A 25,239-nucleotide genomic window follows, 5' to 3' on the forward strand; every position below is an offset into this window, starting at 1 on the left:
GACAGTGGTAGAGAATGAAAGGGACCTGGGGTGGTTGTGCAGGCAGATATGAAGTTCTCTGAGCAGTGCAGATGGGCGGCAAGAGTAGCTCATGGTGTATTGTCAATGATATATAGGAATTTTTCTAGCAGGGATAAGGAGGTGATTATTCCCTTGTATAAGGCAATGGTCAGGCCACACCTAGAGTACTGTATACAGGTCTGGAGGCCTCATTTCAGGAAGGATGTAGAGCTGCTGGAACGAGTACAGAGAAGGGCAACAAGATTAGTGAATGGAACAAAGGGGTGCTCTTACAAAGAAATGCTTAAGTTTTGCAAATTACAGTGTCTGGAGACTAGGCACCAGCGAGGTAATCTGATATAGGTGTATAAAGCCTTGAATGGTTTGAGCATGCTCAATGCTGATGAGATTCTTTCTCTTGCTCAGAATAATCACCTGAGAGGGCATAAATGCAAATTGAGGAAAGACAGATGTAGGATAGACGTGCAGAAATTTGCCTTTAGCCAGCGGGTGGTTGGTTGGTGGAACAGACTTCCGTCCCTTGTCGTGGAAGTTGATAGCCTAAATAAGTTTAAGGCTCAGCTGGACAGGTATTTCGAACGAACAGAGGGGTGAAGTGGAAGTGGTTTTTTTTTTTTTTTTTTTGGCTGATGCTGCATAAGCTTGCTTTCTTGCATCTAATGCCTCTACTAATGCTAATGCTATGTACCAATGATAGTAGCCACATGTTGCACAAGTTATTACTAAAATTATAAACTAGATGCTTTGCATCCTGTGACTTCTGCAATAATATCTTTTTAAAAATATAATTGAAATGCAAAATTAATTTGTTTGTTCTTATGTAAGTTTTGATGTGTGAAAGCAAAAATGGCTGCTGATAGCTAAATTTGGGAGTATCATTTGATGTGTGATGAAGTGTTCTAAACTGAATGTAATAGTTTTAAAGTGCCTAACAGCTGGATACAAAGTTTTTGTTTTAGAAACAGAATGGATGTAACTTCGTCATAATATTTAATAGATTGTCCCCATAACATGACTATTATAACAAGGTTATAATAGTCACGTTATGGAGATTATTTTAATTATCATTACTTTATTGTGACTATAACATGACTATGTTATAGTCATAATTATCCCCATAACATGACTGTTATACAGATGACTATTATATATTATACATTCTTCGACCTGAAATATAGTTATCCACATAACGTGACTATTATAACGAGGTTATAACAGTCACGTTATGGAGACAATTGGGATCAAAAAACAGGGCCTGAAAAGCTTATCCTTAAACTTAGAATAAACTTAGAAGGTGTCTATCTACTGATTAAGGTTGTGTGTGTTCAGTAATACAGAGGAATTTTTAAATACAGAAAGTGCAATAGATGTCATCTGCATAAGAGCTGAAATGGGTGGCAGGGGGTTCGTGTTGTCATCAGCAAAATAAAAGGTAACTATGAGGATAGCTAACTGATGAATTGCCTATGTTCACATTTAGCATATCAGACCACTGTTTGAAGTACAGATGTCTTACTGACAGGAATTGCTCAATGAATTTGTAGAATGTTCCATGAAGCATATAGAAGCTGTTGAGGAGCAGCAGCAGAAGCTGAGTCTGAACTGGCCAAATGCCAACTAAGATGGTAGATATAGGAAAATGGTATATGTGGTCTGTTTAGCATTCCATGTTGTGAGATTATTCTGTGTAGGAGACTTGGGGCAGGTGATGGCTGAGCAATCTTTATTGAATCTTACCATCTATCGCAGAGGATATGAGATGCAAGTTTTTGATACAAACATTTCTTATACTAGTTTTTTAGATATATTTGACAAATGTAGGAGGGGTTGGCAAAGATCAAAACCAGACTGTTTTTGTAGGTGCCACCTTAGAGAGAGAGAGAGAGATCAGAACAACTCTGCATCTTGACCAAATTTCAGGGATTGCAGACTGGCTGAATATTTGTTAATGATTGTGGTTAGGGTGTTACTAGTGAGGAAGATGCTACTTTCAGTACAAATATAGGAAATTATGTCCTCCTGTGAATGCTTTATCAACCATGACATTTACTGCATCAATCATTTCATTCTCTGAGAGTGAATGTCAAAGAAGGATTGAAGAAATAAAGTGCAGATTCTTCCAGGCAAAATTTAGTTATTTGAGCATTTCTGTCATCATGTTTAAGAAATAGGCTAGTTGATCCAAAAGCCTCTTAGAGCATTATCAGTAGGTTCAGCTTGATGGACAGCCTAGTAGATAGATTGCAAAAACCATTTTAAAGCTGTACCAAATGGAATGTAACAAATATTGAATCTTGCCATCATGACCTTAACACAGAAGAGATGTGGTGCTTGACTCTAGAGTCAAGCTCCAGCATATCCCCATCCTGCTGAAGTACTTCTGGCATACAACCCTCTTCATTTACAAAATTAAAATAACAAGCTTAGTTTTTGCCACTTTAAGTCTCATTAAGCAAAATGGTAGTCTTGTAGTGGGTCATCTATGCATTATAGTATCTCACAGAAGCTGGTCATTCCTATATGAAGAAGACAGCACTACAAGCCCTGCTTTCATTAGTTCACACCTGGGTGATCATTTCCAGTGTACTTGGCTTAGTATTTTTAGACCTTGTGCATATTGGATATTTGCAGAGTTACTAATAGTCCCACCCATATGATACAGCAGACAGTAGATTTGTGCATCACAGAATGAATGAACTTTGCCAGAATTCAATGCATTTGACTTGCAAGCAGAAACTGATTATCAGTTGTGTGCTATTTTCCACCCATTCAATGATTAGACTGCAGTATCATTGAAAGAGATGCCTAGACAGAGATACCTTTTAGATGAATAGCAAAATTCTTCTTTTTATAGAGAAGGAAATTACTCCCTCTGCATTAAAGTAAATAATTTAACGTGATGAGAGTTTACAAAAAGGGTTACTGACATTTACAAACATAGAAAAATTCACAGGGGGGAAAAATCCAGGAAGCATCACAAGCAAAAGTCACAGATTACTATATGCCAAGTTAATTGTAAATTTCACTCCTAAGCCTCTCTTCCTTTCTGCCAGAAATCTGCAACAAAAAAAAAAAAAAAGTGAAACATCAGTTAGCATCTTTAATATCATTATGTCATACAGTAACCTGTGCCTATAATTCTTGTAAATTGGATGCCATCCCATTCCTTTTTACAGGGATTGAGTGAACAGATTTGATGCTCTCAAAGAATTTAAAAAGGGCTATTGAAGCAAGCTGCCGAGCACAGTACTGGAGACTATGCTCATGCAATATGACACAATGATACCTCAATAGTAGAGTGCACTGTTACCACACAAGCTTTTACATCAGTCCCAGTTCTTATTGTTCTTGTTGTAAGAACTCCTGTTTTCCCATCCTCAAATTATTTAAATAGGATTGTTGAAAGTAATACAAGAATCATATCTACCTCTACTTTTAGCATTAGCAGAGACATATGATGCAAGAAAGCAAGCTAATGCAGCATCAGCCAAAAAAAAAAAAACTGCTCCCATTTCCCCCTTCCGTTCATTCCAAATACCTGTCTAGCTCAGCCTTAAATTTATTTAGGCTATCAACTTCCACAATAAAGGATGGAAGTCTGTTCCACCAACCAACTACCCACTGGCTAAAGGCAAACTTCCGCACATCTATCCTACAACTGTCTTTCCTCAATTTGAATTTATGCCCTCTCAGGTGATTATGCTAAGCAAGAGGAACAATCCCATCAGCATTGAGCATGCTCAAACCATTCGAGGCTTTATACACCTATATCAGATCACCTTGCAGGTGTCTCCAGTCTCCAGACACTGTAATCTGCAAAACTTAAGCCTTTCTTCATAAGAGCAATCCTTGGTTCCATTCACTAATCTTGTTGCCCTTCTCTGTACTTGTTCCAGCAGCTCTACATCCTTCCTAAAATGAAGCCTCCAGACCGGTATACAGTACTCAAGGTGTGGCCTGACCATTGCTTTATACAAGGGGATAATCACCTCCTTATCCCTGCTAGAAAAATTCCTGTATATATCATTGACAAGACACCATGAGCTACTCTTGCAGACTGTCTGCACTGCTCAGAAAACTTCATATCTTCCTGCACAATTACCTCCAGGTCCTTTTCATTCTGTACCACTGTCAGTGTAGTACCACAGAGTTGATACGTTACTCTGAGGTTACTGCTTCCCATATGTAGTACTTTACATTTGTCAATGTTAAACTTCATTTGCCACCTCTCAGCCCATCTGCTAAACTTTTATAGATCCTGTTGCAGCAGCGTACTGTCATTATTGTCCTTAACAACCCTGCCAACCTTCGTATTGTCTGCAAACTTGGACATTAAGCTTGATATACCATCATCAGTATCATTTATAAATACAGAAAACAACAATGGACCCAACACTGAACCCTGAGGGACTCCACTAATAACATTAGTCCACGATGGGCAGTGTCCATTGATTACCACTCTCTGTCTTCTCCCACTCAGCCATCCCTTTATCCATTGCAGCAATTTGCCTCCAATGCCACACTGTTACAATTTGTGCAGCAGTCTTCCATGTGCAACAGTATCAAAAGCCTTTCTAAGATCCAAATATATGATATCAAAGTTATTCCCTGCATCTAGTTCCTTTGTTACCACATCATAGTATCCAATCAAATTGGTCAGGCAAGACTTTCCCTTAACAAAACCATGCTGTGTCCAAGCTATAACTGAAGTCTTGTCTAGATGATCCTGCAGTGCTTCTTTAACCAGTGTCTCCATTAATTTTCCTGGAACAGAAGTTAAACTAACAGGTCTATAATTACTTGTGTTGCCCTTTGATCCTCCTTTGTGAATTGGGGTCACATTTGCACATCTCCACATTGCCGGGTACCTCCCCTGAGTGCAAGGGAGCTCTCATAATTATGGCTAAGGGTTTGCTTACTTCCTTTGCTGCCTCCTCTAATCTGCCTCTCATAATCTGCCTTTGCCTGCCTAATCTCCTTTGTGACTTGGTTACAGACCAGGTTATATCTATCACAGGCTTCCATGTCACCCATTAATTTATATGTATCCCATGCATTTTTCTTCTCTGCCATATGTCTCATTAGTTTATCTGACATCCATTTAGGTCTAAACCTTGAACAATATTTCTTAGTTGGTATGTAAAGCCTAGTAGCTTCCAAGATAAATATTATATGAATGATTCCCATTTTGAATTTGCTGTTGGTAACATCATCAGTTGGTCCCACCGTATAGAATTTAAATACTGTGTCAGACCACCATAGTCGCCTTTACGAAAGCAAAAACCCTTCCCTTTACCCCTGATGGTAGTTACCTCTTTGAGTAAATACCACTTCAGCACACTGTGATCACTGCCACCTAGTGGTTCCTTTATCTGCAGATTCTTAATGCATGAAGAATCACTACTGATAATCAAATTAAGAGTATTACTCCCTCTAGTTGCCTCCCGAACATGCTGATATAGAAAACAATAATCCAATAAATCCACAAAAGCCTTGCTAGTGTGTGAGTGGCCAACCCACAAATTCCAGTCAATATCCGGGAAATTAAAATCTCCCATTATAAGACTCTGTTTTACTGGCCCACTCTATTTCCTTGTACAGTTTCTTATTATACTGATCAGAGTCATTAGACTTATAACACACTCCTACTTTCAATTTTGATCTCCCAATGCTTATTGCTTATGCATCCAATGTTTATGCACCAAACTGACTCTACACTGCACTGTCTAGCGATGTCGACTGGCTGCACTTCTTTGGATTTTATGTGTTTCTTAACTAATAGCATAACCCCTCCTCCCTTTCTATCCTATCCTATCCTATCTATCCTTCCTGTACACATCGTATGCCCCAAATTCCAGTTCTGCATTCCTTATATCTGTGTGACACCACATCTCTTATATCTCAACAATATCTGCCTTTGATGTTTTGAGCTACACCTCAAATTCATCAAATTTATTTACCAAAAATGCCAGCCGTTAAATTACTCTGCATGTATCTCCTCAAACCAGCAGTTTCTAAAAATTTTAACACAGCTTCAGTACCACCAAAAGATATTCCTGCTAATCTTCTTTTCAAGTATATCCCATCTCTACAAAAATGTGTCTCTTCTTACAAGTCTTCACAGACTTTTAATAAACTTCTGTTAAGAAGTTTATTACAAGTGCAGGCTGTGGTAAGATTTTTTAGCCTCCAGTCTTGCATAATCCTCCAGGGTAGGTACAATCAATGAGTCTAGTACCATATGAGAGCTAAATGATTGTGATAACTGAGAAGAAATTGGAAGTGAAATTATTGATGCTAAAAGTAACTGAGGCAGCTGGGGCTGATGGAACCTACCCAGTTATATTAAAAGAGCAGCAAAAGAGGTAAGTAGATGTTTGGATGTAATTATGAGCACCTATATGGATTCAGGAAAGTTCCCTACAGATTGAAGATGTGCAAAAGTGTTTTGTTATTCACTAATGGGGAGGATCAGAGGGCTAAGTTCATAATTATATACGTGTAAGTTTGAATTTGTTCCAGGGAAAATAATGGGGTCGGTGATTAAAGAAATATTGCAGGATCATCTGGACAAGAATGCAGTTATGGCAATCACAATATGAATTTATTAAGGAGAGGTCTGGTCAAAAGAAAACTTCTTGCAAAATTATTATATAACTTCTTTTCTTTTCTTTTTAAATACTGTGCAAGAAGTTTTCTTTTGCAAGAAAACTTCTTGCAAAATTATTATATAACTTAGATTTCAGTAAAGATTTCAGCACTTTCACATGAAAGAAAGCTGTAAAAAAATTGAACTGTGTAACATTGGGGACAATTTGTTGATATGGATAAAAGGATTGTTGAGTGGCAAAAGACAGGGTGGTTATAAATGAACACTGTCCTTCTTGGACTGTTATTGTTGGAGTACTTCAAAGTTCAGTGCCGGGCCCCCTTACTATTTTGGACATTTATTAACAATATTGATGAACGCATATCAAGCATGTTTTATGCAAAGGTTTGAAAGATACATTGGTTAATGATGGGAATCAAGGCATATACCACAGCAACAATATCTGAAAAACTAAGCAGATGAGCTGAGAAGTGGCAGTTGAGGTTTAACATTGATAAATGCAAAATATTGCATATGGGGCATTAATCCCAGAATAGCATACTAATTGGGTAGTATCAAACTCATGGTGGTGGAGAATGGAAGAGACTTAGGGTTAATTATACAGTCTGACATGAAGGTCTCCAAGCAGTGTAGACAGACTGCTAGAAATTGCCAGTAAAGACAAGGAGGTGATTATCTTATTTATTGTAAGTCAATTATTCAAGGTAAGTCAATGGTTATATTGCATCTTGAATACTGTACACACACAGGTCTGGATGCCTCATTTTAGGAAGGATGTGGATCTGTTGGAGTGGATTTAGAGAACAAGGTTAGCCAAGGACACAAAGGGGTACATTCTTACTATGAAAGACTTCACCTCTGCAGATTGCAGCACTTGGAAATGAGGTACTTGCTAGGAGACCTGATTGAAGTGTGTAAGTTTTGAAATGGTTTGGGTAAACTAAATGCTGATAACATCCTTACTCCTCCTTGGACAATACACATGAGAAGACAAATTTAAATCAAAAAAGGATGGTTGTAGGATAGATGTATGAATATTTTCTTTGAGCCAGAAAGCAACTGTTTGTTGGAACAAATTTCCATTTGGTGTTGTGGTGGTTGGTAGTTTGAATAAATGTAAGGATGAATTAGACAAATTCTTAGAGGGGATGGACAGATGAGGTTGAGTAATATTGTTTTCAAGGTATTCCTTGAGTGGCATGATGCATATGTAAACTGTGTTGTTTAAAGATAAAGCACTCAGAATCTATGTTGGTATTATTATGCTTATTTCTGAATTGAAAATGTACATAATGGGGTCAAAGGTTTTGTGGTATTTTCTTACCACTTCTTCACTGACAGCTATCTTTGCAATATCACTATCACAAAAGATGTCACAAGAACTTGTTTCGCAAGGACATAATAATACCAATGTAGGTTTTGAGCAATTTATTATCTTCAATGTTGTTTTGCTTTCTTTTTTTCTTTTTTCTTTTCCCGCTGGTATATAATCTTGCATCATTTGCCACTATACTGATAGGATAGATGTGTGAATATTTGCTTTCAGCCAGAAAGCCACTGTTTGTTGGAACAAATTTCCATTTGGTGCTATGGAGGTGGGATAAGGATGGTTTCAAGATAGATATGCGAAAATTTGCTTTCAGTCAGAGAGTGATTGTTGTAACAGATTTTCATGTTTTGTTATGGAAGTAAGTAGTTTGAATAAACTATAGAGGAGGATTAGATCAAATGATTAGTTATCAAGCTTAATGTATAAATTTTCTCATAATAAAAAAGTTTTGTGGGGTGTTTAATGACATTAATCAAGGTATGCTACTGCAACAAGGCATAGAAAGAATTAGGCAGATGGACTGAAAAGTGACTATTGAAGTTTAACATTGATGATCTGATTGAAGTTTGTAAGACTAAGTGGATTGGATGAACTAAATGCTGATGGCATACTTACTCCTTGGACAACACACAAAAGAGGACACAAATTAAAAAGGATGGTTGTCAGATAGACATGTGAAAGTTTGCTTTCAGTCAGAGGAGTAATTGTTGTAACAGATTTCCATCTGTTGTTATGGAAGTAAGTAGTTTGAATAAACTATAGAGTAGAATTAGACAAAATGATTACAGGGAACAGACAGATGAGGTGGATGTATTTTTTATTTATTATTTTTTTTTTTTGTAATGCTGTTATAAGCTTGCTTCTTTTCATCATTTGCTACTACTAATACAAATATGCCTTGGCAACATTGCTGGAACTTTTCACATAATGTTCTCACTCATGAAATTTTTTCAATATCACCTTGTGGCTACAGATTGTTACCCCAAATTGCCAGTGTTTAATGCCATTACTTATTAATCTTCCTTGGAAGTTGCTTTTTGGAAATTAGAAAACACACACACACCTCTCTCTCTCTGTCTGTTAAATCAGCCTTGAGTCTTATCTGAGAATAAAGGAGTCAATTGTAGGTTAATTCAAGATTGGTCGATGATATTATCTGGATTGTAGTTTTTGCATTAATTACAGATGATTGTTTTAATGTCTATACTTATATGGCATTTTATTTATCATTAGGGAATACTATTGATCAATTTCTTCTGTTTTAAGCTGTTCAAGGATTTAGTTAAGTGTATGTTAATCCTCCTATATATTTGCATTCTTATTACATTAGCATGCAACTTTTTTAAAATATTATAGTTCACTTTGTCAGGTTTATAGTATTAAATCTGAATGCACCTCTTTTGTCATATAATTTAGTATGCATTACACTGTTCATTTATATTATATTATATTATTTCCAAATCAAGATATGTTGCTTTCTTACTGCTGTTGTTTTAAATTGTTAGGGTACATTCCATTGGTGATTTCTTCATATTTGTCGTAATCAAATATGATAAGGCCATCTATAAATTGAAATACAGTCAGACCTCTATATATAATGAAATTGATCGTTCGCTTAAAAAAAATTTGTTGAACAGAAATTTCATTATAAATAAATATGACCTTTTCAACAATGAAAAATACTATAATTTAACATGCAGAAATATAGTAAAATATGGGAAATAAATCAGAAATAAATAGGAATGAATAAGCAATCAGTTTATTAATACATACATATCAGTTTATTAATATATACATATTAAGAAATGATCACTTGTGTGATGTGTAGAATATATTAAACACTTTTAAGAATTATGTCGTAAAATATTTGGTCATTTTTTGTTGTACACTGGATTTTACTGTACATCATTCATAGAAACGTTTGCATTTGTTTAAGCACTCAAATATATTTTCTGCCATATTTTCTTCACACTGAAGGCCTCAACGCAAAGTTTCAAATGCTGCTAACATTTCATGCTTGGAAGGTTTAATATTACCTTTTTTGTCCTCATTTTCATCCAACTCTTCGTCGATATTGTCCCTAGTTCTTTGAATACTCCAAAATGTTGGAGTTATTCAAATATTTAGTTACGACGATATCATTATCAACTCCTGAAAATTCTTCAAGAACAATTTCTCCATTGATTAAACCTCTTGCTGCTCAATGTCTTGTAGCAGTTCATCCCTCTCATTGCTGTTAATTGGCATTTTAGCAAAACCTGCTTTCCCGAAACAATTTTTAATCTTTGTTTCTGTCACATCTTGACTTCACACTTTTGCCAGTTCTGGTATGCACATCTGCAAATCTATAACAGGATCTGTACGTTGGTTGGTTTCTATTTTCAGTATAATTTTTTTCAGTATGTGCCTTCAGTAGTGCATTTTCAAATTCTTGATGATGCTTTGGTCCATTGGTTGCAGTTTATACAGAGAAGATTTGGAGAGAAGAAAACAAACTTCACACTGTAAGTTTCGAAATTACCGAGTGAAGGTGTGCTGGGCAGTTGTCTACAGTCAAAGTGATTTTTCTGTTTTATTTCGTCATCTTTCTATCAAAATTTAAAATTCACTGTTCAAAAATTTCACTGGTCATACAAGCTTTTTTATTGTAGTGTAGTCCAACTCTAACAACTTGACTCCTTTGAAACATCGGGGTTGTTTACTTTTGCCTATTACCAAAAGCTTCAGTTTTTCATTACCAGCCATAGTTTTGTCAACCAAGACTGTAATTCTCTCCTTATTGTTTTTATCACCTACATGTTTATTACCTTTAAAAGTCAGTGTCTTGTTCGGCAAATACTTCAAAAATAGACCTGTTTCATCAACATTGAATATGTCTTTGGGCTCGTAATCTTTTTCAAAATGGTTTCTTGCCATTAGGTGCAGTCTTCTTCAATTACAACCCCACTTTCAACAGAAATAACTTTTGTGAGTAAGCCCTGGCACTTTTTAAATTTGTCCAGCCAACCAGAACTGGCTTGGAAAGTTTTATGCCGAAGAAAAGATGAGTACTCCATAGCCCTTTCTTTTATTAATGGCCTTGATATTGGTATGTTTTGGTCTCGAATCAACTTCACCCACTTAAAAACGGCTTCATCTATGTACACTTCCGGCCCCGTTTCCCCCAACATTTTTAGAATCGAAATGGTTTTTCAGAATGGTTGACACACTACTGGCAGGGACACCAAATTTTAAAGCGTTTTTTTTTTTTTTTTTTTTTTTAAACTCTGTGGTCTACACTATTAAACACTTCCACTTTTTCCACTACACTCAAGGATTTCCTCTTAGACATTGTAAGATTACTTGCACAGCAGCTAAAACAAAACTGATTTAGGGACCACTTGTACATACCATACAGAGGCAGGTGAAATTTAGTGAAAGTGTGGATGACTTACGAAACAACAGATGAATTTCTGAGATAAAGGAAAATCACTATTTTCTATTGTAAGCACCATATTTCCACAATTTAGTGGAAATATGGTGCTTACAATAGAAAATAGGTTGACCAGAGCCAATGTCCATGTTGAGTATATGGCTTAATCTTTGCCAATGACTGTGGACACAAAGATAGCAGTTGACCAGCATGATTTCTTGGTACAGTAAAGGCTTTATAGACACCACTAAATTGTGGAATGCTCTTAAAAGTTTAAGTTATTAATTCTTAATCCTTTTAGCTCTAGAAAAGAATAGCGAAAGCTTAAAAAGCGGTACTCACCTTGAAATTAATCTTCGATGGTTTACTTAGGTAGCGTGGTTAATGTTTAAGTTGAATTGTTAAATTGAAAAATTAAAAGGGAGGGAAGTAGGTAAAAGTTGACTGAGTTAAATAGGCGCAAGGAAATAGAAGTGTACACATCCAATCCTTGGTTATCATCGAAATAAAAGAAAAGGAAAGAATAGTTAAAAACTGTAAGTGAATCCGGTGAAGCCAATAGTCTGATATCTCCCTTGTTTTTTTCCACCTACAACAAATTAGGATCCTTCTTCAGCACCTATAAAGACACATACAAATATCCTACAAACGACCTTAATAATATTATATACCTCATTAATTGTCAACAAAACTGCAACACATGTTATATCGGAAGTACCACTACTAAATTTGGCTCATCAAAAACATCCAACACCCGTGCCTACTACCGTTTCCATAGTCTCATGTCTAACCAATCTGTCACAGAACTTACAACTCATGCCCAGACTCACAACCACAACCCGCTCATCGACTCTGCCATTTCCATCATTAAACTAAAATCCAGCTACAGAATACTTCAATATGAAGCCCTAGTTATTGAATGGTACAAGCACCACTCTAACCTCAAAATTCTAAATTCTAAACTCCCCTTCAATCTTTCCCCAATTTGGAACCTCTCGAGATTAAAGTTCCCACATGTCAAAAAAGGCATCACGAGAGTATAATTTTTTATTCTTAAAATACCATGCGCGTTCTCTCCCCACACATTGCCAACTGAAGACGTTCTTTAACTAACGCAAGTCCTCATAAAGACTATTGGCTTCACCGGATTCACTTACAGTTTTTAACTATTCTTTCCTTTTCTTTTATTTCGATGACAACCAAGGATTGGATGTGTACACTTCTATTTCCTTGCGCCTATTTAACTCAGTCAACTTTTACCTACTTCCCTCCCTTTTAATTTTTCAATTTAACAATTCAACTTAAACATTAACCACGCTACCTAAGTAAACCATCGCAGATTAATTTCAAGGTGAGTACCGCTTTTTAAGCTTTCGCTATTCTTTTCTAGTCTATTAACACAGTACTTGAAGATTTCTAAAAATTTCGTATTGTCCTTTTAGCTCTTAATTCTTGCTTTCTACAGGGTCAGCCCTATTGCCTAAAGGCCAGAGGTGCGAACAACGTGCACCCAGGTGTCTCGAAATCGGTTTGTTATGTGGAAAATTTCTTCGTTATATGGAAACTATTTTCAGTATAATGACCAGTGGAAAATCAAAGTTCATTACATAGAAAAATTCACTATATGGAAGTTCGTTAAAGAGAGGTCCAACTGTATTTTAATGCTATGGTCTAGATTTCTTCCATAATAATGCAGATACAAATTTGCCAAATTACACAATTTGGTAGCTTCCATTGGTATTTCTCTGGATTGCATATAGATATTATCTCCAAATTTAATAATTATTACTAATACACAATGAAATTAGTTTTTTCCAATACCCCTTGCTACACCCAAGGCAGCTATGAAATTCACCATAAAAATAATTTAGTACCAATTTTAAATTTTCATATGATATCCTAGTGAGCAGGTTTACGAAGTCAAATGTATACAGTGATTTTGTCTAGTTTTTTTTATGTATTCTAATATTTTACCATTAGTGCCAATGAATTTGGCATTCATAATATTTCCCGCAATAAGTTTTAATTTTGTTTCTAGGTATTTACTGAGTGCTGCTTAGCTACCTTTACACGAATTAATGAATATACATCTGGTGGATGTTTTTTGAAACTTTGTTATCCAGTAGACATAAGGGAATTTTGTATTTTTGTTTTTGATTTTTATCCTTTTCTGTATAGCCATTAGCTTTTCAGCTATGATATTAGGCTTAGTATGCACTACTTTATAAGTTTCGCTGTTTTCCAATTCATTGGTTAGTATATCCATGTAGAATTTTTTACATATTATGCTAAAATTGTTGGCTGCTCTATTGATATTTGTTATAAATTTATTAGTAAAACTTTAATATTATTCTTAATACTTCTAATGTTATACACTTTATACTTATTAATGTTATTAAATTTATCAGTGAATGCTACCATTACATCATTTTTGCTGTTTACAATCCAGTTATAGAAGACATCAAGTGGTGTGTTATACTTATAAGCTATTTATAGGCAAATTGTAGCAAATCCATATGTAAACCACATATAATCCGTTTTATGTTGATTTTGGTATAGGGTTAAAACTTAAATCCTTTTTGCATAATATTTTTGATTTCCTTGTCTTCTATTTTTTTTTTTTTTTTTTTTTTTTGTGAGAACCGCAAACACGAGAGGTATTAGAACCTATAGTACTTAGTACTGTGCTTGGGTTGGAGGTTGAGAAGACAAAAGAAGATATTTGTTGATATTAGACTTGAACTTCTGTAGACTCTAATTTTCAGGAAAGACATATGAAGGAAGGTTGTTCCAGAAAATGGCAGTTGAATGAATAAATGAGGAAGATGAAAAGTTGATTTTGTGAGTTTGAAGTTGGACAGTAATTAGATGTTGGTTGGTGGCGGCACATATTCAGACTGTTTTGAAAGAGGGAGCAGCAATTATAGAAGCCAATTCAGAAGAACAGTGCCATTGAAGTACCTGTAGAAAAGGCATGCAGCAGAAACAGTGCATCTATGAGACAGCGAGTGGAGAGACTCTGTTAGAGATGAATCAATAATTAACCAACTGCCCTCTTCTGAATGGAATCTAGAAGCCTGAGAGAGGTTTTGGGGACACTGTCCCAGATTTGGGAAAAATATTCCATGGTAGGGCAGATTTGCGATTTGTACAGAGTGAATGGCTGTTTGGAAGAAAAGTAACGCTGAGAGCGAAAAAGAAAACCAAGTTTTGTAGATGCAGTGAAAGCAATATTTGTAATGTACTTGTGCTAACAGAGATTAGAAGTCAGGGTAATCCCCAAAAGAGATATATCATTTTGCTTAGAGATCGGAGTGTCACTAAAGATAAGAATAGGAGCAGAAGAATTCTTTTTTTGTGAGATATAAGACAAGACTGAGATTTAAAAGGATTGAAATCAACTAAGTTGTCTTTACCCCACTGCAGAATTACCTGGAGATCGGCATTTAAGGAATTGGTAGCAGATATTCGAGGAGTTGAAGCTGAGCTGATTGAGCAGGGCAAGGTTTCTCAAAATCGAAAGTGAAATGCAATGTGCTATCATCGGCAAAACTGTGGATAGGATTTCCAGTCAGTGGAAGAAGGTCATTAATATACAAGAGGAAAAGAGTGGGGGAAATAAGTGAACCTTGGGGGACACCAGCATTAGTGGAGAAGTTAGAAGACAGAGAGCCATCTACCATCACCCTCAGTGAGCGATCAGAGAGAAAACTGGATAACAAATTACAAAAAACAGTTGTAAAACCATAAGATGGAAGCTTGTTTAGAAGACCTTTATGCCAAACATGATCGAAAACCTTTGAGATGTCAAGAGCAACTGCTTGTGTTTCACCGAACTTTTCCATTGAATTTGTCCATAAATGGGTAACATAAGCCAGAATATCACCAGTGGATCGACACTGATGGAATCCATACTGGCGATTGTTGATCAGATGGAAGGTTTCTAGGTAGTTTAAGAGTTGGTGGTTAATTGATTTCTCCATTACTTTAGAAAGAGTAGAAGTAATTGCAATGGGATGATAATTGGATGGGAGAGATTCGTCACCCTTTTTAAGAACTGGTTGGATATGAGCAAATTTCCAAGAAGAAGGAAAAACCCCTTTGGAAGTGAAAAAAGAAAGTGAAAAAAGGCGGCAAAGAAAACAGGAGTAAGTTCAGGAGCACAGGTTTTGAGAACAAGTGGAGAAATACCATCAGGACCTGGAGCTTTCTCAGCATCAAGATTTGTCAAGATCCTTCTGACATCCTTTTGATGGAAGACCACAGGAGGCATTGAATGGAGCATGGTGGGAGGTGTTTTACCAAGATCATTAATACATGAGTTGGAAGAAAAATGGGATGCTAGCAGGTCAGCTTTATCCTTGGCTGAAGTGAAAACAGAACCATTTGGTTTTTCCAGAGGTGGGAGCAGAGATGGGCAAAAGTTGCAGCCAATAGCTTTGGCAAGAGACAGAATGCTCGGCTACCATTAGGGGCAAGAAGCAAGTTTTCTACTCTTAGCCTGTTCAAACTCTAGTATGGACTGATTAATAACTGCTTTACAGTTGTTGTGAGTTTTGGTGTAGGCAGAAAATGAAACTGAAGAATTGGAAACAAGCCAATTTTCTTCTCTTGAACAGTCTTAGTACATTTATTGGAAAACCAAGTTTTAGATAAAGGACGAGATTTTAAAGTGGAGTGTGGAATAAAGGATTCCATTCCTACAAGAATAATTTCACTGACACAATCTGAGCAAACATTGACATCAGAAGTTTTGAAGCTGTAAACCGACCAAGGAAAAGAAGAGAAGAAATCTCGCAGCTCATCCCATTTTCCATTCTTGTAATGCCAAACAATACGAGGTTGGGAATACCCATGAGATAAAGGCTCCATTGGAGAAGAGACAATCACCAAGTTGTGATCTGAGTTGCCTAAAGGACCACTCACTTCAACCGTGTACTTAGAAGGGTTGTTTGTGAGAAAAAGATGAAGCGTGTTGGTTGTATGGTTAGGATTGTCCTGTATTCTTGTAGGTAAATGAACAATCTGTGCAAGGTCATTAGTAATTGTAAAAGCCTCAGCATCTCGACCAGCTGGGTCGGTGTGACTAGAAAACAGAAGCCAGCTGGAGTTATGAACATTAAAATCACCACGGGAAATTATCTCACTGTTAGGAAAGTTGGACTGGAGAAAGTCAAGTTGCAAAGAGAGGAAGTCAAAGAGCTCCAAGTGATTAGTGGAGTTGGGAGAACAGTAGAGACAACAGATGAATTTGACACAATGAGGTAGAAAGATTTTAAATGAGAGAAGATCGAAAAGAGGAGATTTCAAATTACCAAGTCTCTGACAGGGTATAGTAATGGACATATGCACAAGTACCACCTTTGAGGCAAAAAAATTGTACAGCGAATAATTTGGGCAACTGAGATGAGCAGTAGTTGAATCAACCGATAACTGAGATTCTGTCAGAAAAAGTACATGGGATTTGGCAGACTGCAAGTGGAAATGGACATTGTTGAGATTAGAATTGAGACCACGTATATTAATTATTAAACTATGTTATAATAATTAATATTTAATATGTTGAAATGAACTAAGAAGTGTTTGGGAGGTTTAGATCTTTTCGTAGATAAGCTTACTCTATTAGTTTGACAATTCATGGTGTATTCAATAATAAGAAAAAGTGGGGGGGGGGGGTACACATTGTATGAAGTAATGAAATTTTTGGATATGGCGTACACATGGTAAGAATATACCCAGACCCTTGACATAATATGGCCTCGACAATAACCTCTGCATACACACCACTCGGACTCCCTCCAGTCACTATCTGGCAGAGCAGAGGTAGCAAGATTTACACTGGCTGATCCGGAAGCCTCCTAAAAAGTTACGAATAGGTTCGGTCCGGTGTACTAACTTGCGGCTGGCCTGCAAACACAGTTCTGGAGCTGTACCCGCGAAATGTAAGGATGATTGGATCTCGCCACGATGTTCATTATAACCTCAAAAGTCATCAGTCGTACTGCATGATGGAAGAAATGGGGAAGGGTTGACTGGAACGTAGCTCTGGAGACTAAACATGGGTTCCACCTCTTCAAGCCTCCAACAAGCAAACTGGTGGTATTGCACCAGTTGATGTGAGAGTCATCTACCACCTAGTATTGCCTGGTAACACAGAGGGGTGGCATTCCTCCATGAAGTGTGGGTGCCACACCTCGACCCCTGCTTACGTTGGTTCGCACCTGGGTGGTCACCCACAGTGTGCTTGTGCATGGAAATTACACCCAGGATTACTAACAGTCCCACCATCGTGAAGGTGCAAGCAGTAGATTTGGCTGTCACAGATCGTTCGGACTTCGCCAAAATTGGGTACTCTTGACTTGAATGTCACCCAATCACCTATTATATCTAGGTCACCAGTAATAATGTGATTTTAAGGATCCACTGTTTCTAAATGGTTGAAAACATAGGGGATGCTAAAAGTAGTAAAGAAAAAGTTAATTCAAACATAGATAAAAATACAATTTTAAAAATTAGAGCAGTATGTTTCGAACAATAATAAGTGGGACAAGGATGTGATAGATGTTAAATCCAAACACAATACACTTTTAGGTCTTAAACATAGTATGCTAAAAGCCATAACATGTTGAAATGTCTTATTTCATACCAGATGTCTTGTCATGAGTATAACCCATCTTTATTAAACTAATCAATTTAATATGTTATTTAGTTTTTAGTTTAATTTGTTAATATGTTATTTAGTTTTTAGTTAGTTAAATTTAGTTTAATCAATAACAATTAAATTGTTATTGATTAAACTAATCAATTTAATATGTTAATCAATTTTATGAAAAAAGGGACACACTGTAGTGTGTCCCTTTTTCATAAAAGTTTGCTCTCTATATAAATATAGAAATGTTAAATGATTTATTAGGTGTTAAACTGCATTCTTTCATTTATTTTAGTATTACAAGTGTGGTGGTAAGTTTGCACTGGTAACCTTAGGATGTATTGGTACATATGCTGCTTTTACACTTGGAATCACCCAGTGGAGGTAAAGTTTCAGATAACAACATAGTCTGTTAACAGGTCTATTTTATTTTTATAGATGTTGTATCAGAAAAAAAAAAATCTTTTTTTGTCATAATATTATTGTTAGAAATTGCTTGCTCACTTAAGAAATTCCACTTCATTTTCAAATATATATATTTTTTAATCTTCCAATGCATAAACACAATCACACAAATACTGTGAAATCACTGCATACATAATAAAAGTTATCTGATGAATTAATGTACTAACATGACATTTTAAATGTCATTTAATATCACTAAAAACTATAAAAAGAGCATGATTACTAATATATGTGAAAGTATTAACCCACACACTTAACTTATAAAGAAAATCCCAGGCTGAACAACCTCTCTGGAATTTGCTTTATACAGAGTGTTCATTTTAAAAGTAAGCCCGAAAACGATCAAAGGAAAATATGATTTATTATCAGAATAATCAACAAATAATAGTTTATAAACAGTGCTGGAGTTTTCTCCATTGTTAGCAATATAAAAATTGACTCTTTTGATCATGTTGCAAGCAATGCAACAAAGAGTTTGTCTGTACACTCCCAACTGTATTTTCAGTGTTGCTGAATGTTTTGTGGATTGCTCTTGTATGCTTTCTGCTTTAACAACCTCCATAAAAAGAAGTCTGGAGATTTAACATCTCCAGATCATATCACAAGGGCAAAGTTCTGGTATTTCATACCAGATGTCTAATCACAAGGACTGTAAATTGTAATCATAAAATTATAATCATATGAGAAGGACCAAAGTCCATGTGATATGATTCAATCCTCAAAAAAAAAACGTGCAGCATTTCACTGGTTGAGCATGCGGTATGGTAAGTTGCCCTCTTCCTACTGGAGGTAGATTTCTCTCTCATATTTCTCTAGAAGTGCAGTTGGTTTAGATTTTATTGGCACATTAGCAACTAAGGCTATAATGCGCCAAGACCAGGTCACTAGAAGTGCAGTAAACTGCATTATGTGTTCATAAAGAGGTGGCAGTCTGTTCAAAGAAATATGGGCCTGGCTATCATTCTTCAAGACACTTCATACCAAAAACAATCCCACCCCCCCCCCATCAAGTAAAGGGGTTTGCAGAAAATCTGCACATTTCCTAAAATGTCATATGTAAAAAAAAAAAAAAAAAAAAAAAAAAGGTAAGCAACAGCCGTTATCAATCCATTTCAGAATGGAAGTTTGCTCAATAATTCATGTTGAGGAAATGGACCATAATCTGCCACACTGGTCCAGTGCAGGTTGGCAGATCAACTGTATTTAGCATTCAGGGGTTTGAACCCTGGTCTACTCAAAGAGTGTGTGCCACTGCATTCCTGCTCCTGACCACCTGGCTACAGCCTTATTCCCAGCTGATCCATATTCATGAAACTTGATTATTATCTTGAAAATCACAGCATTGCATGGTTGGTTAGTATTAGGGAATTTCTCAACAAATTTTTGTTAACATTCACTGTTGAGACTGTTTCCATGTTAAATTCCACTATAAAAAAAAAAAAAAAAAAAACCCCACACACATTGCTGAATGGTATGTGGCACAATGCTTATTCACTAATAATGAGAATCAAACCTGAATTTTGACAAATGGAATACTTGAAATGCAAAACTGTTACTTCCTCTAGTTATATAACATCCTCCACTAGTATTCTCACTTGGTTACACTAATGGCTGTTACTTGGCAGTGTTGTATTTAATACAAATAACATGGGTTTAATTTTAAAATGAACACCCTATGGTATATATATCTGATATTATAGGGAGAAAGTGGTGGCAGAAGAGTATAGAAACTCCAGGAAACTGACTATCACAGCAAGATCTAGGAAACTTCTGTCTCCTGAATTTCTCAGTCAGCTCTCGGACTAATATGTATAGATAGACCAATACCTAAGTATGGGAAAACTAAAATATAAAATATTTTGCAAACTGAAGTTGCTAGTTTCAAAATGGGAAGAACATTCAATCAATTTAAAGAAATATACAATTCCACTATGAAAAAAAAAAAAAAAAAAAAAATCATTATTATTCACTTGTAGGTAGAAGGAATTTGTTTTGTAGAGACGGGATACGCTTAAACAAAGGTGGTGCAAAAGTTGTTGCCAGTATTATTGAGGATACCTTAAAGGTTCAGGGAAACTGCTAGTTAGGGGGGATGTGGGTAATACTGACACGCGTTTATCTGATAATATTGGTCAATGTAACTCTTGCACATACCTTAAGAGTTCTTATCAGTTACCCCAACTGGACGTATTATCTAGATGTTCTGGGGGCAGAAACGTTTCACGTGGATGGGTAGCTAATGCTAGGGAAGAGAGCCTAAAAAACTTCAAGGGTTGTGTTAGGGTTGTTAAATATACAAGAACAGTAAATCTTAATTGTTTATACAGTAACGTTAGAAGTGTCGTCAATAAAATGAGCGAATTCGAACTGCTGGTTAAAACAAGTAACGCGGACATAATAGGGCTTACAGAGACGTGGTGCCACTAGGAAATTGGGGATGATGAGTTTCAGTACGGCTTGTATAATGTATTTAGGAAGGATAGGTTAGATAGAAGGGGTGGTGGGGTAATGCTTCTTATCAGAAGCAGCCTGAGTGCGACGATAGCTTTCCCGGATTCAGACATTTCACATGCTAGTATAGAGTCTGTATGGTGTGAGATAGTTGGAAACAAAGGTATAATGCGAGTAGGAGTAATCTACAGACCAGGTGATTGTAAAGATTATGACAAAAGCCTCTACATGCAAATGGAATGGGCAAGTAAGCGTCAATGTCTTATTATGGGTGATTTCAATTTCCCTCTAATTGATTGGAGTAAATGGGAAGGAAACTCGACATGGGGAACAAAATTTTTAAATCAACTAGATGACTGTTATTTGTATCAACATGTCAGGGAAAGTACTAGAGAAAAGAATATCCTAGACCTCATCATCACCACACATGAATCAGATGACATAACAGGGCTGACAGTAGAGGAACCAGTAGCAGGAAGTGATCACGGAGTTCTACGGTGGATGATGACGAGAGAGGTAGCAGTAGTTAAAGGCAAAGGAATGGGTTTTAATTTCAGAAAAGGAAATTACGATGCCTTAAGGTACTACATGGCCTCTATTAACTGGGTAGATATCGCGCAGAGAATGAATACAATCGAACTGTGGTACGCTTTTAAAACATTAATCACAGATGCCTTGAATGCGTATATACCATTAAAAAAATACTCCACGAGAAGGGTTCCAAGTTGGATGAATAGTGAAGTTGCCACATTACTTGAGCAGAAAAAGGTGGCATGGAAAGGTTACAGAGCAATAAAAAGTACTGAAGCCTATAACAGCTACAAGGTGATCTGTAATAGAGCCACAGAAAAGGTTCGACAGGCAAAGGCAGTTTATGAGAAATCACTAGCAAACAGAGCAAAGAGGGGGGATAAAGAATTCTTCACATATATAAATGCCAAGAAGAGCAGGACAAACCAGATCAGACCCTTACGTAAGGGAAATGGGATAGTAATAAATACACCAGCTGCCGTTGCAGATGAACTCAACAGTTATTTTGCATCGATATTTACAAATGAAAAGCCTTTTGTGGCAATGGGAAATTGTGGGAGCGAAGTTAAAAAATATGTAATTAATGATATTGAAATTTCGCAAGATTATTTAATGAAAAAACTTTCGAGCCTACAGACCAGTAAGGCTCCTGGAGTTTATGGAATATACCCTATAATCTTAAGAGAGGCGGCAAGCGAGTGCATTGAACCATTGGGGCTAATTATGCGAGCATCACTAGACTCTGGGGAGATTCCCTTGGATTGGAAAAGTGCAAATGTATCTCCCATATATAAGGGTGGCTCTAAAAGTGAAGTTGGAAATTATCGACCTGTCAGTCTGACTTCAGTAGTAGGGAAAATCATGGAGGCAATGATCAAAGGTGGAATTCAGGATCATTTGGATCGAATTGAAATTCTCAAGGATACTCAGCATGGTTTTGTAAAGGGAAAATCATGTTTAACAAATCTGGTTCGCTATTTCGAAAGGGTCACTCACGAGCTGGATTTAGGGAATAATTTCGACATTGTTTATTTAGATTTCAGCAAAGCTTTTGACTCAGTCTCACATGAGCGGTTGCTTTATAAGCTGGAACAGGTTGGAATCACTGGGAAAATCCTTAGATGGATAGAAGGATGGCTTCAGGGCAGGAGGCAGAGGGTTGTGATAAATGGCTATTCCTCAGATTGGGTTGATGTAAGAAGTGGGGTTCCCCAAGGATCAGTATTAGGACCACTGTTGTTTATAATTTTCATAAATGACATTGATGAAGGGATAGAGGGCGTGATGTCTAAATTTGCAGATGATGTTAAAATTGGTAGATTAGATAATGATCACTGTCAAGCTGAGCTTCTTCAGAAAGACCTAGATAGACTTCAGGAATGGTCAGAAAAATGGCAGCAGTGCTTTAATCCAACAAAGTGTAAGGTATTACACCTGGGAAACAGTAATCTCAAAATAACTTATTCACTTGGTGGAGTTCAACTAAACCCAGTACTGGAGGAAAGGGACTTGGGTGTTAAGATACGGTCAGACATGAAATTCTCTGATCATTGTAAACAGGTTGCAAGGAAGGCCCATGGTGTCCTATCGATGATCTATCGAACTTTTGCAAGTAGAGATAGGGACGTGATAATCCCATTATATAAGGCTTATGTTAGACCACACTTGGAATACTGTGTTCAAGTATGGAGACCACACCTAAAGAAAGACATTGAGCTTCTTGAAAGGGTGCAAAGAAATGTAACTCGCCTGGTGAGATCGGCAAAAGGGCGTCCTTATGATGAAAGACTTCGAATATGTGGGTTGCAGAGTTTGGAAACTAGACACCTTAGAGGAGATTTGATTGAGGTGTTTAAGGCTCTGAGAGGCATCAGTAAAATGAATGAGGACAAAATTTTCAAGATTATAAATGATGCTAGAACTAGGGTACATAAATTCAAGTTACGGGGGGAAATGTTTAGATTGGACTGCAGGAAGTTTTATTTTAGCCAGCGAGTTATAAGTTGCCTGGAATACTGGAATAAGTTGCCTTCATGGGTGGTAGAGGCCGATAGTTTGGGAAAATTCAAAGGTCATCTGGATAGTACTTTCGGGTAAGGGAAGCGCATAGGATGATAGGTTTAATTTTCTTTTTATTTATTTATTTTATTTTTTTTATTTATTAATTATTATTAATTAGTTATTTATTTTATTTATTTATTTTTTTTTTTGTTTTTATCATTGTTTTGTTCAGTTTTTTTTTTTTTTTTTGGCTGGTGCAGCATAAGCCATAGGCTTTCTTGCACCATGCGGCCGTTACTAATACTAATATAATCACTAAGGTTTCTAGCATTGATGTTCTCCAGAAAATTGTTTTTATTTCTATGCACCACAATTGACCATTTGCTAAAGTATTTTGAAAAGTGGCATGAATAAGGTCGTGAACAGGAAATTACAAGACCATTCAAGTAAAATAGTTATAGCAAATGTTCTTTAAGTAATTTCCTTTTTTAATAAGTAATATTTAACAAATTAATTTTTAGTAGAAAAAAATCTAGAAAATGTGCATTTTATGTGAAAAACTTTCAAGATTGCTTTTTTTTTATCAAAAAAAAAAAAAATATATATATATAGACACAAAATAAAATAAAATAAAAAGCATTAGTGTCTGTTTTTTTTTTTCCTGTTAATGAATTGGCCATCAGTTTTGTGTGCTGGTCTATATTGCAAAAGACAAATGTGGGATAATAACAGTCTCTGTTATATGCAATCGTTTCAGTACTAGGTGTAGTGTGAAGCTAATTAACAATGTTTTTCAGCAAGATGCCAAAGAAATGCAACATAAAATTTTGGAAGACATATATGCAAGGTTCTCCATGTATCGTTAAACCTGAAAAAGGTAACGAGTTTGTCTTGCGTACTGTATTATAAATGTGACTTTTCAATTTCAAGAAGCAGAAAATATGATGAAATTAGACATCTAAGCATAATGAATATGTGCAGTGAAAATAAATAAACATAAGTACAGTATTTAGTGCATTATATAGAAATGCAAAAGTAGATGTGGCATTTCATAGTGATGATTTGTTTGCATTTTTGTATATATATCACATCACCAGCCATTTTCAATCCACTGCAGGATGAAGGCCTCTCCAGAAACTTTCCAGTTCCTTCTGTTTTGTGCAATGGCCATCCATTTATTACCTACAAACTCGTGAATTTCATCTATCCATCTAAGTCATTGTTTTCCAGGTTTTCTTCTGGCTCCTCTTGGGTACCATTCTGTTATTTTCTTGGTCCATCTGTCATCATGTCTTCGAACTATGTGTCCTGCCCAAGACCAATTTAGTTGTTTAGTTTTGATAAGAATGTCCTTTACTTGAGTTTGCTGCCTAATCCATGTGTTTCTCTTCTTATCTAACAGTCTTATTCACAATATAATTCACTCCATTCTTCGCTGTGTAGTTCTCAGCTTCTCTTCCATTCTTTTGGTGACTGCCCAAGTTTCATTTCCATAAGTCATGGTTGCGGAGTATACATTGATTCATTATTTTATTTTTCAGACAAATTGGGATATTGTTCCTCAGTATGTGGCTATATTTCCTGAATGCTATCCATCCAAAATTTATTCTTCTCTTGACTTCCAGCCATTTATCATTATTACAGGTAATAACTTGTCCCGGATAAGTACATGACTCCACATTTTCAATTACTGCTCTTTCAATCATTGTGTCCCTTTCTGTAGCATACTTGTTCATCATTACTTTTGTTTTAGCCATATTCATCTTTAG

General features: G+C 36.2%; 1 protein-coding gene across 1 annotated transcript in view; it reads left to right on the forward strand.

The window, feature by feature from the left end:
• ABCB7 (ATP binding cassette subfamily B member 7) overlaps nucleotides 1-25,239 on the forward strand; it is a 226,022-nt gene that overhangs the window by 118,572 nt on the left and 82,211 nt on the right. Inside the window, exon 7 of the mRNA XM_090379365.1 lies at nucleotides 18,318-18,406. Coding sequence (XP_090235491.1) covers nucleotides 18,318-18,406 — 89 coding nt within the window. The remainder of the gene's footprint in view (nucleotides 1-18,317; nucleotides 18,407-25,239) is intronic.

Source organism: Mastigoproctus giganteus, chromosome 8, assembly GCF_048544385.1.
Source record: "Mastigoproctus giganteus isolate SK-2022 chromosome 8, ASM4854438v1, whole genome shotgun sequence".
Taxonomy (NCBI): domain Eukaryota; kingdom Metazoa; phylum Arthropoda; class Arachnida; order Uropygi; family Thelyphonidae; genus Mastigoproctus; species Mastigoproctus giganteus.